Source organism: Papio anubis, chromosome 6, assembly GCF_008728515.1.
Source record: "Papio anubis isolate 15944 chromosome 6, Panubis1.0, whole genome shotgun sequence".
NCBI classification, from domain to species: Eukaryota; Metazoa; Chordata; class Mammalia; order Primates; family Cercopithecidae; genus Papio; species Papio anubis.
In genome coordinates this window covers 13,185,497-13,204,584 of record NC_044981.1, presented here as the reverse complement: position 1 = coordinate 13,204,584, position 19,088 = coordinate 13,185,497, and the positions used below count along the sequence as shown (strand labels likewise).

Below are 19,088 nucleotides of genomic sequence, written 5' to 3'. Positions count from 1 at the left end.
CTGGGCAACATGACAAAACTCCATCTCTACACAAAATATAATAAAAAATAATTAACTGGGCGTGGTGGCATGCGCCTGTGGTCCCAGTTACTCAGGAGGCTGAGGTGGAAGAATTGCTTGAGCCTGGAAGGTTGAGACTGCAGAGAGCCACGATCATGCCACTGCACTACAGCCTGGGTGCCAGAGTGAGATACTGTTTCAAAAATAAAAAATATAAATAAAACAATATCTTCTCCATATAAATCAGAGCAGATTTGGTATAATCTCAGGGGAACACAAACAGGATGGCATAAGATCTAGAGAAGTCCTTACATGAAGGGAATGGTAGCTATCTTCAAAGATTTAAAAGTCTTTTACAGGAAAGGAAGATTAGAAGTAAGATCAGGAAGGGGCGGATACAAATTTCAATAAGTAAAACTTTTAATAGAGAGGGGACTTTGTAGCAGACCTTCTTGACAATGGAGCAGGCTATGTTGGGAGCTGGGGAAGGTCCTGTTGGAGAAGAGACCAGGGGATAAATGGTCAGGCACACTGCTGTGGGCAGTGACCTGGATGGTCTTCAAGGCCCCTTTCAGTGATAAGATGACTTGTGCAAATGTACGGTCCAGTGTCAGGCATTGATGCTGTTTAATTCACCATTCAACTTTTTACATGACCTATAACTTTTTCATCAGGATTGGACTGTCTGTCTGGACCAATGACCTATGGTGACATTCTCTGAGATTTCAGGGGGCAGCAATGGCACAAACGGGGGTCGGTCCAAGGAACTCTGAAGGCAGGATGTCTGAGTGTTTGGTAATGCCTCTCCCTTCTTGCAGAGTTTTTTTGGGGTCACTGGAAATTGCCAGGAGGATAGAGAAATGATTCTTCCTTTCCGTATAAAACTTGGTTAGAACAAGAATGAAATCATGTTGACAGGCAACAGGGAGAATTTTTAGTTAGTAAAAATCAGGGGGAAATTACTCAGGACAGCTAGTGATTCCCTCCCCACACTGAAAAGTGTGGCCTGTGACCTTGGCCTACTCTCAGATTCTTCCTGGAGATGATTGGGGACACTCAGAAAAATCTCTCCAATCTTTGTTTGGGAAGAGGGCCCCTCTTTCTCTGGGGTGGCGATCTTGTCAAACTGATGCATGCATGAATCTCTGCATCCTGGTTGATCTGTTAGGACAACCGTATGCTTTGACCTCTAGTGGGAAGTGAAGGAGATGGAAGGAGGAAATGAATCTGGGTTGGGACAAAGCACAGAGACTGCCTTGGCTCTGCAGCTGAGATCATGCTGCATACCCAGCCCCCCACAAAATTCCCATATCCCACTAGATCTACCCATTGGTCTAAATTAAACTGAAATATCCCACAAATACCCACAGATATTATAAAACTTGTCAGTTAGCATGTTTAACTGAACCTTTTAATATGGTGTTTGTTTTAAGTGGAAGCATATTTAGCAATATCTTATTAATATACTATCTAAGTATCTTTTCTGATGATTGAAACTCATGAGAGATATGAAAACTTACTGGGTGCATGTAGACATGGGGTTGGGGGCGGCGGCAATGACATTGGCTGCTACTTGTCCTTAGGAAGCAGCTGTGTGTTAATACAAAGAGCTCTGGACTTGGAGAGGCCCAGGCTGGAGGCTTGGCCTCTCAACTTACTACCTAGGGTAGTGTTTTCCAAATGTCTACAGGGAAGAAACAGTTCTTACTGTTTAGTTCTTTCAATTTTCAATCCATCACAAACTGATGCTTTTGTAAAATATAACACAAATATAAAAATAATGAAGCCCTTTATAATGACAAGATTCAAAAGACATGAAATTATTCTGTCATACTGCTATAAGGGTATGTAAAAGCTTGTTCTCAATGTCTGCACTTACATGGTTGCAGACATGAGATAAGCTATTTGTGGGCCACCCTTTGAGAAGGTGGCTTTGGGGAACTTAGTGAACCTCCCTTAGTTTCTCCATCTGCTCAGTTTCCGTAGGTGATGTGAGGATTAAATAAGATGACAATGACAGTGACAATAATGTGTACGTGTAATAGATTAAAAGGTGCCACCCACATTTTAAATTATTATTGTTCTAATTAATAAAACGAATAGTTGCAAATGATAGCAAGGGGCCAAATTAAATTTTGTGTTTTTCCTTTTGCAGCAAGGGCAGGTGTTAACAACAAGTAATCCAGTCAGAATTCCTAGACACGGCAACCTCCAGATGAATTGCTCCTTTCCCAAATGCAGAACACTCAGCTGACAGGCAGGAGGAGAGAAAGCCGCCCAGAGTCAGGAAAACACAACCTGAAGCTCCCGCCTGTGCTCTCACTTTTGGCTCTCTGGTGATTCGCTGGGACCTCCAGACTGCCATTTTCCATCCATAGGACCCAGTGGCCAGCAGCCACCACTCCAGGACAAGCATTCAGCTCCCAGTCAGACACATCCTTTGTACCTCATAGACACACTCTCTTTTTATCACACCAGGGCACTCAGTCAAGCACTGTGCCTCAGAGCCCCAGTGGGAAATCCCAGTCCCTTCTTGGATGAGAGGTAGGTGGCGGTATTTGAACACACACACACACATGATCATGCGTGCACACGCGATCAAGAGTAATTGAGAACCAGTTTGAAAGATCTCCCTAGGTGGTGGTGAGTTAGGGTCGTGGCTGCAGGCCTGCCTGTGGGGTCATCTTTGCAACTCTCCCAGAAGAGCGATTGGAGGCAGATTCTGGTGAAAGAGGGAGCTGCCTTGATAATGGCCAAATATTAGTGGCACATGCGCATATAATCAGAGCCTGGGACTCTGCTTCCTCCATCAGCAAGAACAGGGTGTATCTTCCCACCTTCCCCAGCCCTCCTGTTTCCCTCCAACACCTGCCAACCCTCATCTTTTCTTATTTTACATTTGAATTCTTTTGAGTATCATAAAAGTCATATTCACAGAATTAAAAAGTAGTATAGAAAGATATGAAATATAAAAGTATTTTCTCCCCATTTCTCCACCCCAGGAATAAATGCTATTAATGACTATGTATACATTTTTTCACAAAATGTTAATGCTTATAGAGACGTAATTTGTGCGTGCATGTGTGTGTGTACGCATGTGTATATGTGTATACACTCACATGTATGCAAAGATGGATATACAGCAGGTCCTTGAATAAGGTAATTTCGTTCAATGTCATTTTACCATAACATTGATGAGAAAAAAAAAAACAAAACAAAAACTGATTCCCAGCTTGGGCCATCGTCTGTGTGGAGTTTGCACGTTCTCCCCACAACTGCATGGGTTTTCTCCATGTACTCAGGTTTCCTCTCACATCCCTAAGATGTACATGTCAGGTGAAACGGCGTGTCTACACTGTCCTACGTCTGAGTGAGTGTGGGTGTGGGTATGGGTGTGAGTGCGCCCTGCGAGGGGATGATGTCTGACCAGGGCCAGATCTCGCCTTGTGCCCTGGGCTGCTGGGACATGCTCTGGCTAGCCACCACCCTGAACAGGAATAATTGGGTAATCACCTACCTTGTTTTTATTAATCTTTCTTAAACGTACGTACAGCTCACATTTATTTCAATGTTTAATATTAGAAGTGTTCTGGTCTTTATTAATAAGTTTGGTGATATTTTTGTGACCAGAAATATGCTGTAGGAACTTAAGTCTTGTTTGTATCAATCAGTCTATGGTTAAATTGGTTTTGTGAGATTTTATTTTATTGAAGTTGCAATTTTCATGAACCTACTGATGACACTGAGGACTGTGTGTATATATAAGCATATACATATATATGAATGTTAGTTTTCTTTCGGATAAATGTGATTATTCTAGAGCTTTACAATTGGCAACATTTTTCTTCTTCCACGCTTTGACTTTCAGTTTTTTGTCTCATTTTACTTTCAAATATTTCCCCCCCAGTGGGGATGACCCCTTGTTCACATTCCTAAGTCATGGTCCAAATCCCTAAGTTCTTCTCCCCAGCCAATCCCTCTCCTCCCGTCTTCCCTCCTGGTGCCCACTTTTACCTTTCCAGCCTCTGCATGGTCATGGCCAGCGTTTTGTTGAGCTCGTCTATCATCCTGCAGCCCGAGGGGTGCATGGGGAGGGAGCCGGTGGTGGAGGGGAGGTGCTGGCCATGGCTGCCATACTGCAGCTGGTGCTGGATCTGGGAGGGCAGGACAGTGTGGTGATGCTGGGCCACGCCCTGCTGGCCGCTCTTCTGGGCTGTGTAGGACACCAGTGAGAGGTCTGGCCCCCCCACGGGCATACAGATCATGACTTTCTTTGGAGGTAGCGGAGGCGACAGTTTCACTGGCAGACAAGGCAATTTCACAGGGGCGCCAGGATCTACGGCAGAAAGAGGGTGAGAGGGAGATGTGAGTTAGGGGGCATCAGAAGAAACCCAGAACACCAGATGCGCTCACCTGGAAACTGTGGCCATTGAGGTGGGCCTCTTAGGTAAAATGTGTCAACTGGAGACACCAGCATGATGAGTGCTATTCAGCAAGCATCCATTGACTCTTGTTTCCTACTCCAAGTGCACTTGCACTGGCCGTTAGGGCCTTCAGGAACCCAGACATTAGTGGTGTCTAATGCACAGTATGTCAAACAGAGACTTGGGAGCAGCCCAGATAGTGAGGCAGGAGGAAGGAGGCATGTGACGAGCTCTTCTGCTCATGGACACCCATGGACCATCAAGGAAACCTTTGCTAGGATATGCCAAACTATGGTTTGGATGCAGTTTGTCCCTGCAAAAACTCATGGTGACATTTAATTGTCAATGTAAGGATGTCAGGAGGTAGAACCTTTAACAGGTGGGGCCTAGTGGGAGGCGCCTGGGTCACGGGTGTGGATCCCTCATGAATAGGTTAGTGGTGGGTGTGAATGAGTTCTAGCTCTCCCAGGAACGGATTAGTTCCCAAGGGAGGGTGGGTTGTTAAAAAGAGTCTGGGTTCCTCAGTTTCTCTCCTTTGCTTCCTCTCTTGCCATATGCTCTCTGCACATACCAGCTCCCCTTCCGCTTTCCTCCATAGGTGGAAGCAGCCAGAGGCCCTCACCAGAAGCACAATGTTTCTCATAATTCCCAGTCTGCAGAACTGTGAACTAAAGAAATCTCTTTTCTTCATTAATTACCTAGCCTCAGGTATTGTTACAGCAACACAAAACAGACCAAGACATGCGAGTCTACAAAATATGTCTACAATTTTGCCATTATGATGTGAACAGATCCTTTCAAAGCTGGAACTTCCCAACAGGGATGGGATTTAAAGCCAGCCCTAGGGTCAAGTCCACCAACACCATGTCACTCTGCAAGTGCCTTTACTGCTGCCAACCTTAATTCCCTCTTCTGTCACCTAGGGACGACCATCCTGCCTTGAGAGGATGCTTTGTGAAGATTAGCTTTTGCAGATCCTGGCTTGGGTGCACGACTGGGGCAGGAGTGAGAGTGACTGCTGGATAGGTGGGCCCAGGCAAGTGTGGGCTGCTGAAACAGTAAGGAGGCTCCCGCAGGGGACTCTAGGCTGCTGGACTCTAGGACCAACTGCTGGGTTCCATGACAATGCCATTGAGCTTCCTAGAGATCCTCCACATTTGAGGGGCTCAGGGTCAGACTAGACCCCAGGGTATTTTTGGGAAGATGTAGTCTGCCGCTGTACCCCACATTTCTGGAAATCACCTAACACTGGAGGGGAACCTGGTTGAACCCTATGGATTGCAGGCTTGCCTGGGAGAAGCATGGTCTGGAAAAGCACAGCAGGGAGGAGTGGGGAGTCTCAGTGCTGCACTGGCACCCCCTGCTGGGGAGCACCACACAGTTCTGACTCTCCATCTCAGAGGATGTAATGATCTATCTGCCTTAAACGTGGACTTCCTCCAGTCTAACTCACAGTCCTGCCAAAACGACATTCCTAGAGCACAAATCTGATCACGTTGCTCCTCAGTTTAAAACCAATCCACGGACTAAACCTTCCTGATACATCATTCAAGGCCTTCCATGGGCTGGCTGCTGCTTGGTTCATCTCTTCATGTCCACATTATACCTCTATGAAGTTTTCTCTGGTTCCCTCAGTTGGAAATAACCTTACCCATGGCACCTGAAAAGCCAGAGCAGAATCTCTCCTATGGCCCAGATCACTCTTCTCCTATGGATTCTACTTACTTGGTGGCCCATGGATTCAGGGTCTCCACCCTCAACAAAGTTGACCAGGTGGCCTTGGCCATTCTCCCAAGAGCTGCTGCAGTCTTCCCCAGCTTCTCCAGGATCCTCACCTTCCACAGATGCCTCTCCCTGTCACTAAGGAACTGAAGAGAAGCACTCACGGCTTCCCCACCTCCTCTTTAGTTCCAGCCCACTTTTCTTACCATTACCCATACCATCCACCCTCACTCCTGAACTGCTGAGTTTCCTAAACTGCCTGATATTTCCATAAACCTAGGCCTTTGCATGTCACTTTCCCTCAGTTTGGAATATTCTCCTCTGTTTGTCTTCTTGGTCAATTACTAGTCGCCCTTCAAGATCCAACTCACAAATAATCCCCCCTGAAAAGCCTTCCTTGATCATCTCTCTTCCCACCTCTGTGGAAAGAGAGTGGGAACGTGGATGCACATTATGTCCGCGTTAATCGTGTTAATGATGATAGCAGGAATGATGACAGTCATGATAATCAAGACTTCTATCCTGCTTACTATGTGCCAGATACTGTTCTAAGGGCTCTTTGTATTCCAACCAGTTGAATCCTTACAACGATTCTGAGGTAGATGCCATTATTATCTCATGTTTGCAGATGACGAAACAGGGTCTCTGAAGACACTATGCTGCACTTCCTGTTTACACAACTGTCTCCTTTCCTGGAGAACAGTGACGGTGTGTAATTTATTATTGTATCTCAAACCTCAGCATCTTTTTCGGTGCCCAGCTCACATCACAAGAGACGCAAATCGTGTTTACAGAATGAGCCAAAGTTACGATGCTCTGCTGTGGGATGAATTCACACCTTCCCCAGAAATAGATACTCTAGGAGGGACATATGAGCCTGAAACGGATTACAATTTTAGGATCACGCAGTTGTGGCGTATGGACTGATCCTACAGCTAAAACACAGAAAATTCATGTGAAAAATCATTTCAGGGGGCCTGATAAGATCGCTCCCCAACACCAGAATGCAAACCAGTCATAACCACAAGGCTTCCGCATATTCATTCCCAAGGGCTTATCCTGTTCATTGTGACCCCTCATGCACATGGTGCAAAGTCACCACATTCAGGAACTTAACAGGCAGTGCTAGCTAGTTCCAAAGTGCTGAGACACAGAAAAACTCAACACCATTGTCCAGTTCCTCTTACTGAAGGATCCACTTACACGGCTCTTAGAAGCTTCAGTGCAGGTGGACACGGTGGTCCACGCCTGTAATCCCAGCACTTCGGGAGGCTGGGGCGGGTGGATTACTTAAGGTCAGGAGTTCGAGACCAGCCTGACCAACATGGTAAAATCCCATCTCTACTAAAAATGCAAAATTAGCCAGGCGTGGTGGCAGGCGCCTGTAATCCCAGCTACTTGGGAGGCTGAGTCAGGAGAATCACTTAAACCCGAGAGGTGGACTTTGCAGTGAGCCAAGATTGTACCATTGCACTCCAGCCTGGGTTAGGGAAACTCTGCCTCAAAAAAAAAAAAGAAGCTTCAGTGCAAACCTAGCAAATGCAATATGTCCTGAAGTGTTAAGGATTTTGCTCCAGGACCCTTAACCCATAGTCCTTCATTTGAAAACTCTGGTTCTCTAAGGCAGGTAGGTGCTCATTTGCTTGGTCAGGAGAAAGAACCAGGAGGGTTCTCTGCCTAGGAAGGGGCAGTGATTATATTGAGTTCTGCCCATCTTGTTAATCAATAGCTTCTTATAACATTCCACCACTTCTTGTGACTACTTCCATAGCAAAACCTACTTGGTTTAATCACTAGAAAACTGGCCAAGTGAGCCCCAGCAATTCTATGAAAACAGGCAAGAGAAAAAAGGCCAACTGGACCTAGTTAGTGGAGATGGTTATTCTTATAGTTCCAGGAAAGGCATGCTGGGGCCGTGGAGAACCCGCCTCCTACTTTCCTGCTACATCTCCTTTCTGGTTGTTTTGATGCACATGGCTATGAATTAAAGAAAGGCAGAGAATAAAAGTGAATCATTTAAAATCATTTTTGGCTTAGTGGATTTCATAAAATTAACGAAAGTGAGGAAAAGGCTAAAATCAGGTGGAATTACCTGCTTTCTGTGAATTAGCCATGCAGTCCCTATCTTTCCCTAACATTGTGGATAACTGAGGAGAGGCTGGGCAGCTCATGTCTTTGTTAGAGCAGCAATGCCTATTTGCATATTTTTACAACATCTTAACACCAAGTCATTCCCCATAACATAACTAGTGGCACGATGTGGAACCAGCTGCATATTATGTCATTCCGAACTTCCATCTAAGCTTTTATCTTCCTTTCCCACTCAAACTTCTGTATTCTCCGGCTTCTTGACCACTACACCAGCCTAGGACACTCATCTTCTCTTATCATGTGGATAATGTGGTCTCTTTATCCCCACTGGGGACAAAGCCCTCTGATCTGTCCCCACTCTGTACCAGATATCTATCTCCCTACAGTACCTGCTGGGCATGCGTGAGGTCCATGATGGCTCCACGCTCAGTCCATGTTGCAGATCCAAGCGTGACTCTGTCTGAGCTCTACTAAAAGTCTCCCACTTACATCTCTCTCGTCCACTCTGGCCTCTGGGTTTCCCGACAACCATGCTCCTTCTCTCTTCAGGGCCTTCGCTGTACTCACCTCCTGAAATGCCTTCCTGTTCCTTGATTATAAAAACTGCATTTGCCCTTCAAGCAGCAAACGAAGACTCACTTTCCTCTGGCAGCCTCGCCTCCCTTAACTCCTACAACCCAGGTGGTCGGCAACGCCAGGGAATTTGGCTCTGTTTTGTGCTGGTTACTGCTGGCTCCATTTGGGTCAGCCTTGCCTTCCCAACTTGCTCCCGGATGGCTCCTCGTACACGCGCTGCAGCAGGACTCTGAGACTGGGCAGTGATAGAATGTGCTCACTGCCCTGAGGTCCTCAGGCCCAGGGCTAGGGGGGTGCCTCAGAATCACACGGACGCTCATTCCTCTTCTTAGGGATTCTAGATTGGGTCCAGCAGTGAATTTCTTTCTTTCTTTTCTTTTTTTCTTTTGAGACAGAGTTTCGCTCTTGTTGCCCAGGCAAGAGTGCAATGGTGCAAGCTCGGTCCACTGCAACCTCCCCCTCCCGGGCTGTTCAAGTGATTCTCCTGCCTCAGCCTCTGATTAGCTGGGACTACAGGTGCCCACCACCACACCTGGCCGATTTTTTATTTTTTTAATTTTGTTTTTATTTTTAGTAGAGATGGGGCTTCACCATGTTGGCCAGGCTGCTCTCAAACTCCTGACCTCAGGTGATCCACCCACCTCATCCTCCCAAAGTGGAAGGCCACCCTGTCCTGGCCATCTGGCCCAGCATTGCATTTCTAAAAAGCCACAGTCAAAAATAACTCTTGGCCTCTTACTTTTGCCCTTTTCTCTGAAGAAAAGGGCGCTATTTCTTAGAGCAGAGTCCTTGGAACACCTGTAATATTTGCCTGATGCAACTTCATGTTCCTGGGCTTTACTTTGGACCTACTGAACCAGAATCTTTGGACCAGACATTTGGATTTAAGATGCTTCCTGACCAGGCACAGTGGCGGCACATGCCTGTAATCCCAGCACTTTGACCCTGTCTCTACTAAAAATACAAAAATTAGCTGGGCGTGGTGCCGCAAGACTCTAATCCCAGCTACTCGGGAGGCTGAGGCAGGAGTATCGCTTGAACTTGGGAGGTGGAGGTTGCAGTGAGCCGAGATTGAGCCACTGCACTCCAGCCTGGGCGACAGAGTGAGACTCTGTCTCAAAAAAAAAAAAAAAAAAAAAAAAGAAAAGAAAAGAAAAAAAAAAAAAAAAAAAAGAAAGATGCTCCCCAAATGCTCAGCCCATACAAGGAGCTGAGAATCATTGGCTCAGGGTGCTAAACTGCTTGGTGTATGGTGCTGCCTGAGGCAGGGATACTGCAGCACTCGAGGTCAGGATGCATCAGTTCCATCCAGCGTCTGGACCAGTGTCCATCCTGGGGGGGTCACTGGGATAATTTCCAGACTCTATTTCTATGCCCCCAACATGTAAAAAGTAAAAGACCAATTTTTCCTAAACCAATTTACTAAAAGCCAATTTGCCTAAAATCTATTCACCTAATGATTATCGTGTCCACATTTAGAATGTGCAATTAAAGGATACTTCTTAAACCAATTTGTCTAATGGCACTTCCAATCGAGTTTTATAAAAATCAGTTGTCATTGAGCCTTTTGTAAATGATAAGATGTCTAAAACCCTTGTGGGTGAATTTTTCTATTTTATTTCTATCTATAGAAATAAAATCTTTTATTCTATTTCTATCTATATCTTGTCTAAACTTTAAGGATGTTTTAGACAAGTTTGCAAAAAGAGTCTTTCTTCAAAATTTTGTGTCAAGCAACAAGTACTTCATCAAGTGATTAGCTTTTCCTACATATTGATTCAATGCATTTAGGTTCTTCTGCCTTCTTTCTGATGTTTTATTTACCCTGTGTGCACTCTGTACATTTACTAAACAAACCAAGAAATATATCCCTAGTACCCATTTCTGTTTAGTGAGGCTATTACATTTTTATAATGAGGATGACAAAGGGAATTGGGTAAATCAGGATTCTACTGCATGACACCCACTTTTCAGGATGTCAATTTTTTTTTTTTTTTCCCAGATCGAGTCTCACTTTATCACCTAGGCTGGAGTGCAGTGGTGTGATCTTGGTTCACTGCAACCTCCACCTCCCGGGTTCAAGCAATTCTGCTTCAGCCTCCCGAGTAGCTGGGATTACAGGCACACACCACCATGCCCGGCTAATTTTTTGTATTTTTAGTAGAGATGGGGCTTCACCATGTTGGCCTGGCTGGTCTCGAACTCCTGACCTCATGATCTACCTGCCTTGGCCTCCCAAAGTGCTGGGATTACAGGCGTGAGCCACTGCTCCCAGCAGCCAATTTCTTAAAGTAGTGTTTCATCAGTCTTATTAGGGAAGCTTGGGAGAGGCAGATTCCTGGGCCTCACCTTCAGAGTTCAGATTCAGTAGGTCCACAGTGGTGCCCAGGAATCTGCTTTGTAAACAAACTCCCAGATCACTCTGATCTACCTGGATGGAAATGACACTTGGTGTTGCAAGTTCTTATTGGGCACAGAGGCATAAAATCGTTACCAAAATTTATTGGGCTAAAAAGTATGAGATACACTATAAAATCATGCACCGATTCAGTCCTGTTGGCTTCAGCAAATTGCTTAATCTTTTTGATGTTCAGTTTTCTAATCTGTGAAATAATGTGTTATGGCAAGGTTGTCCAACTGGCAGCATGCATGCAACCCAGGACGGCCTTGAATGTGGCCCAACACAAATTCGTAAACTTTCTTAAAACATGATGAGATTTATGCATGAATCTTTTTTCTTTTCTTTCCTTTTTTTCTTTCTTTCTTTTTGCTCATCAGGTATCGTTAATGTTTGAATTTTATGTGTAGCCCAAGACAATTCTTCTTCCAGTGTCGCCCAGGGAAGCCAAAAGGTTGGACACTCCTGTGCTGCAGGACCATTGTAAAATTAAATAAAGTACATAAACTGTGTGGCATAGCGTCTGACACTCCAGACAGTTATTCCACAGAGAGTAACCGTAATTCTTGATGCTATCACCATCCTCATTATTAATTGCCTCCTTCAGGAAGCCCATCCTCCCGAGGCTGGCTGAGGTGCCTGCCCACAGGACCCCCAAGGCCTCATGCTTCCCTCTGTCACAGCATTGCCTCTTGAGTCAATTCAATCCCTTTCATTTTTCTTAACTTGTTGCTGATTTTTCCTTGCAAGAGGTACGTGTGACGTAGTAATTATTAAATTTCACTGAGAGTGGCTATTTCCTCCCATTTTACCTGTTAGAATGGACTGAGCCTAGTGCATAGTAGATGCCCAATAAACACTTATCTTTTCATGTCTTTAGGGCAATGTGAAAAGGTGGAAATTAGTGACGGGTTTCTGCTATATTAAGGGTCTGCTAGTCAAAGTGTGGTCCACGGACTAGCAGGAGCCACATGGCCTGGGACCTTATCAGAAATGCAGATGCTCAGGGCCCAGCCCAGACCCTCTGACAAGATCCCCAGGGGACGCTGATCTATCAAGTCTGAGAAGCATCCCTGAAAGAGGCATTCCTTTCTGAAGAGGCTACTCCCCCCAAAGGCAAAACAACAAATGCCTAGAGCCTTCTGGAGGAGGAGATTCATCCCAGCACTGCTCTGGGAGGGCTGGGATGGAGATGCAGAGGATTCTGCTGTGGGCCGAGGGCAGAATGTCCTGGTGAAACCACCACTGGCTTAGAACTCAGAAGAGCTGGGGTTTAAGTACAGCTCCAAGACCAAGAAACTTTGTTACTCTTCGTAAGACATTTAGCTTTCCTGAGCCTCGGTTTTCTCATCTGTAGAAAGGGAGTATTGTCCACAGTATAGATCTGTAAGGAGAAGTAAATTGATTAATAACTACATGCTCCATGTAAGGTGCTGAGGGGAACTTAGGGTTGAAATCTAGCTCGAGGCCTGCCCTGGCACGGGGCTGAGTCACTCTAGAGGAAGGGGCATCCGCTACAGGGCACTTGCTCTAATTTTACAAAGTCTCCATATAGGTTAGCAGAAGGCCTGAGTATAAAATACCCCCAGTACACTCCTTGATGCACCACAGGAGTTCAACAAATGTAGTCTTGATTCTGAGACAAACATCCTAATACATTCCCCACCTCTGCCATAGGTTGTTTGGAGGGTCAGACAGGATCACGGGAATATGCTTTGTAAATTGCAGAGTACCTTATATAGCTGCAGTGTTGCTAATAGGGCTTTCACCACACTTCTGAAAATCCACCTATCCTGATGCTTTCTAGCCTGGGGTGGGAAGGTAGAAGCCTAAAAAACAACAGAGTGTTTAACATGTGGTGGTAGTATCATAAGTAGGCAGTGGAAAAAAGCAGAGGTGATTGGAAAGTGAATCGATAGTAGAGCAGAGAGGCTTGCAAAGGACTACCACGGCGGTTCTCCAGGCTTGCAACAAAACACCACCACGAAACGCTCCAGGAGAGGTTTCTAGATTTCAGTGCATTGTTCTGATGCACACTGCACTACATCAGTATTGAAAACTAGTGAATGGGGCCGGGTGCAGTGGGTCAAGCCTGTAATCCCAGTACTTTGGGAGGCCGAGGCAGGCAGATCACGAGGTCAGGAGTTCGAGACCAGCCTGACCAACATGGTGAAACTTTGTCTCTAAAAAAAGTACAAGAATTAGCTGGGCGCAGTGGCGCATGCCTGTAGTCCCAGCTACTTGGGAAGCTGAGGCAGGAGAATCGCTTGAACCTGGGAAGCGGAGGTTGCAGTGAGCCGAGATTGTACCACTGTACTCCACCCTGGGCAACAGAGAGAGACTCTGTCTCAAAAAAAAAAGAAATAAAAACTAGTGGATGACCTAGGAGTCTGAAAACCTGCATGCTTTGCTTTTAACTACCTGAGGAAGACATCTAACCTTCCTGGGATTTAGTCTCTTTACCGCTAAATATCCTGGGATAAAAATGCCTCTTTTCCCTTGATAGCACCTCACTGAATAAATGGTTTTGCATCTATCAGATGCATGATATTTATTAATTGTTGGAGTACACGCACTACCTCTTGCCTTTCTAATGATGATGGTGGCTGCTCCTGCCAGGACACACGCAGAGCTCTCTGCTTGCTGACTTGTTTCGGCAGCCAGACTGATTGAGATGCAGTGTATTCATAAAACTGTCTCTGTTGATGGAGTGGAAGAAGCAAAAACGACCAGTTGCAGAGAACAAGGAAAATAAACCCAAACCGTGAATGTCACAGAACCATAAAACCCAAGAGGGCTGTATTTCCAAACATGACACAGCCCTGGCTTATGACTTCAGACAAGGAAAGAAAAAGCAAAGATGACTTCTAAAGTCGGTCCTCGTGCCGTATGGCTGTAGCCTACACATGGAATAAGTGTGGGCTAAATAAATACACCTCTAGCCTCTCTTCTCACCACCACAAATGAACTTTTTTTTTTTTAATTGAGACGGTGTCTCTCTCTGTTGTCCAGGCTGGAGTGCAGTAGTGCGATCTCAGCTCACTGCAACCTCCGCCTTCTGGGTTCAAGCAATTTTCATGCTTCAGCCTCCTGAGTAGCTGGGATTACAGGTGCTTGCCACCACGCCCAGCAAATTTTTGTATTTTAGTAGAGATGGGGTTTCACTATGGTGACAAGGCTGGTCGCCAACTCCTGACCTCAGGTGATCCACTCATTTCAGCCTCCCAAAGTGCTGGGATTACAGGCGTGAGCCACCACGCCCAGCCACAAATGAACTTTTTAATCAGCACCTGCTGTAGAGGCCCATTTGTAACTGCTGCTGTATCGATGGTTACTTGTCAATGAGCACAGCACTTAGTGCCTAATGAATAAACGTGATGCAAGATTGTCTCAGTCATTTGCCAACTGATTGCAGTGAGTGGGAATTACTTATCGCCTTTAATTACTTAACCTTAGATATAGGTACTGTACCTGAAGATATAAAGGGCCTATTGGCAGTATATTTGGAACAGAAATGAGAGTCCAGCATCACTAATCTACTAAATCAGATTCCCCTTGGCTGCAAAAAAGAGCTCAACAGGGGCTCCATCAGTTCCTTCAGAACACCAGACCTGCCTAGGGATGATCACCTTGCCTGGCGTTTTACCTTGGTCGAAGGCAAAATGTGCTGACTGACCCCTTGTGGTGAGAGGGATGATGTCGAGGGAAACAAGAGTAATGAAAAAATGTTATTTTTGTGAAATGTCCCAAACCTGGCTTTCCCTTCCAAGCCAGGTCAGCATGTGAAAACCACAGCAGACACCTGGTCTTTGTGAGGACCGTCCTCAGATCTGGAATCATAACCTCAAGGGCCATGAGAACATACACAACCCTGGCACCCTCAGCTGACTTAGTTTCAGAGCCACTTTCCACAAAGAAACATTAATTTTTAAAAAAACATTTGTACTAGACAAATAATAATTGCAGATATTCATGGGATGACATTTTGATACATATTTGTAATGTGGGACGATTAAATCAGGCTAATTAACAAATCCATCACCTTACATACTTACCACGTTTTGGCAGTGAAACATTTAAAATCTTCTGTCTTAGCAATTTTGAAATATACAATGCATTATTAAATGTACCCTGGGAAGATGGCCATGAGTAGGGAAGGACTAGAGATGACAGTCACTCTCCAGCTAACAGTCATTTAGGCACGTCACCCTTGCAGGGCATGTAATTCAGTTATTATTTTTTTTTTTTTTCCCAATAAAATTACACTATTAATTGCCAGGGAACTGCTTTCTTTGCTTTTTTCTTTTCTTTTCTTTTTTTTTTTTTTTTTGAGACGGAGTCTCTCTGTGTCACCAGGCTGGAGTGCAGTGGTGTGATCTCGGCTCACTGCAACCTACACCTCCTGGGTTCAAGCAATTCTCCTGCCTCAGCCTCCTGACTAGCTGGGACTACAGGCATGCGCCACCATGCCCAGCTAATTTTTGTATTTTTAGTAGAGATGGGGTTTCACTACGCTGGCCAGGAAGGTCTCGATCTCTGGACCTTGTGATCTGCCCACCTCGGCCTTCCAAAGTGCTGGATTACAGGTGTGAGCCACTGCACCCAGCCCAGGGAACTGCTCTCAAAGAGTGAAAATGGTAGATGTCCTTCTAATCATGGAACAAACACCTGTTGAGAGGATCCATAAGTATTTTGTAAAAAATAATAAATCACCTATATAAAAGCACATCATATTGTTTACGTCTGCAGCCATGAACTGGTGCTGCTGCTCCTAGGGAGACCGGAAGAGAAGAGTGCCCTTCAACTGATCACTGTGCTGTTGAGCCTCGGCCTTCTGCAGGACAGGTATAAAGGAGGGTGAGACGTGCAGAGATGGGGAGATGAAAGGAACATTCATTCATCCAAGAGGACAGGGAATCGAATCAAAGTCACCACGTCCTCAGGGTGAGCATCGACACATTCATCTGCTCTCAAAACAGGCAAAACAGGAGATACATATATGAAGTTTGAAAGTAAACTGAGATCATATAAAAGAAAATACTGAGCTGGGTGTGGCCGATCTCACCTGTAGTCCCAGTTACTTTGGAGGCTGAGGCAAGAAGATTGCTTGGGCCCAGGAGTTGGAGATCAGCCTGGGCAACATGGCGAGACCTTGTCTCTAAAAAATTTTTTAAAACTTAGCCGGGAGTAGTGGTGCATGCCTATAGTCCCAGCTACTTGGGAGGCTGAGGTGTGGTGGTCACTTGAGCCAGGAATTTGAGGATGCAGTGAGCTATGATTGTGCCACTGCACTCCAAGCTGGACAACATAGTGAGACTGCATCTCAACATACACTGCCCCAAACCATATATATACACACACACACACAGAGCTATTAAGAGGTAGAATATTCATGGTGACGGTGTAAGTTCAAGCTAGATCCATAAATACTTTAAAGGAAAAACAAGGATGGCTGCAGCTCATCTCTTACCTTGCATCTCTTGGATGCAGGATGATATTTATTCACTGCTGGAGGTCACACCGTATGTTTTGCATTTACAATGATGTTAATGGCTGGCCTGTCTGTAGTTGGTGTGTGTAAGAGCATGCCTGTTTCCTTTCAAAATTCTTAGTGCACGGCCTGAGACCTAGGGCTGGACCATGAGTTTGACCAATATGGGTGACTGTCATGTTCTAACTGCTACTCTTAGAAGGGGTTGCTTTTACATCTAGGTTATCACTTTTCCTTCAAACACTACAGAACACAGGGGAATAGGTTTCATTTACGGCAGAACTTAGAACTGGAGAACATTTTGCTAACTCCCCTAAAATGCAAGTATTCTGCTATGAATATACAGGCAAAAGACCATCAAACTCCTCCTTCAGCAGCAAGGCTTCTCTCCCTGCATTAGCTAAGGACTCAGCAGGGAACACATCAGATTAAATCCCTGCCCTCATGAAACTGACCCCTGGGATGTTTAGAAAAAATCCAAGAGGAAGGAAGCTTGGTGCCCTTTGCAATTTCATGTTGATGTTGGATATGCTCCAGTTAATTTATACATCCAGTTATAAATCCATCCAACAGCATTACTGTCCATCTTATTCACAGGAACATTGAGGAGACATGCTTGGCTGAAATCAAGCAATTGCTGCTAAAAAGTGCACAAAAGATGCTCACTTCCTCCTACAAAGTTATATGGTTATATCCTTCCTCGTGGCATGCACGGCTCTCCACAGTTTCACCACTATCCACTTTTCAGCCCTAATTTTCCTTACTACACCACAAGAATCCTACATCCCTGCTGACTGGACTATTTGCTATTTTTTGAACATAATGAGCCTTGTACCCATGTGCCTGTGTGTCCTTTGTGTCTTGTTTAAAAACAACCTCCTCCTCCAATCCTACCTGTCAAAATCCTACTCATCTTTAAGGCTTGTCTTAAATAAATCCTCCTCAGTAATGCTTTTTCTTGATTCCTCCCAAAGGATTTGACCTCTTATACTTGAATTTCTTTAGAGCCATGTTTACATCTCCTCCTATTAAACACTTTCTGTAGCTTATCACAGCCTGCAGCTCCTCCCGCTGATGGCCTTAACCATTTTTGTACATTGTATGAGGGCTGGCAGAGCACCTTGCACATAGCAGGCACTAAAAACACAAGTGCCGAGTGAATTAAATCTCCAACCTAACAGTGCTAAAAAAAAAAAAAGACAGGTATTTTGCTACGATCTTTGCCCAGGTTATAGAAATCAGAGCAGAAAGCATCCTTTAAAAAGTGTTTTAATCAACAGATAGTCCTTGTATGCACTACAGAAAAAAAATCTGCATTTTCAGAATAGAAACAAGACTGGAAAAACAAGGAGAAATGGGTAGAAAAGTGAGTATAAAAAGTAAACGCAGCTAACTCCCCCATTCTTTCTGTGTTGTTTCCATTTTTTATTTTTCGTATGAGTTTTGACATCTTAAAAACCTTTCTGGCTGGGGAGACTGTCCCTCCCGGGGCTGGCCAATTCTCAGAGTTAGCAAGGGCCAAGCCAGGAGCAGCCCTCTGATATGCAAATGAACCAGTCCAGAGCCAGACTTCCTCTATCAGGCCTGTCCACCCCAGGATACATCATTCCTCTGCCTTAATCATCCCATGGCCAGGTACCTGGCAACTAGTATAGCTTAGAGCCTGCTGACATTATGCAAACTAGCCATTCCTAAAGTGTTCAGCCTGCCCTGCTTTGCCTTTCTGCAGAAACCCCAACAATGGCTCTGGCCTCAGCTTTCCCCTCTCCTTGCTTTCTGCCTCCTGACCACCCTGAGGCTTCCCCACGCACCCTGTGTGGTGAGCTGTTTCTCCCGTCTCTAGGGCCTGTGATTATAATAAACCTTATGGCCGCACTTGACTGACCATCTCATAAAGAACACAGAACACCTTCAACATATCAGTTACCAAGAGAGTGTAAACTTTAAACCTCTGAGACTTCTATGCAAACTTCATTTTTTTCCATTTAAAGGCATAAAGTCCAAATTCACAGTGGTCTAATCTTTGGTTTTACTGCGCTAGGATTACTGGGAAGGAAGGCAGGGGCAGACGCAGAAGTAGCCAGGTGATTCTGGAGGGTTGGAGAGGAGGACGTGGAGGGTGGGGAATGTGGGGATCAATGGGGGTGAGAGAGCATCAGAGAAAAACAGAGACACATAGTGAAATTACGCAGCAGCATGTGACTGTAGAACAGTGAAAATGCCCACAAAACTAAAGAGATGGCTATAACCAGGAATATTGGTCAAGCATGGAGACAGGATCCTCACGACACAGGTACACATGCTGGAGCTGAAAATAACACAGGGCATGGACACCATTTGTCAGGCAAAGTTGTGGTAGCAAATACTTCGGTAATATTGAAACGAG

General features: G+C 45.2%; 1 protein-coding gene across 22 annotated transcripts in view; it reads right to left on the bottom strand.

Moving 5' to 3' along the window:
* Nucleotides 1-19,088, bottom strand: part of PHACTR1 (phosphatase and actin regulator 1) — a 576,315-nt gene that overhangs the window by 78,948 nt on the left and 478,279 nt on the right. For all 22 annotated transcript variants that reach the window (XM_021936598.2, XM_021936599.2, XM_021936597.2 and 19 more), the window contains one exon: nucleotides 4,015-4,336. In XM_021936598.2, the coding sequence (XP_021792290.1) occupies nucleotides 4,015-4,336 (322 nt within the window). The remainder of the gene's footprint in view (nucleotides 1-4,014; nucleotides 4,337-19,088) is intronic.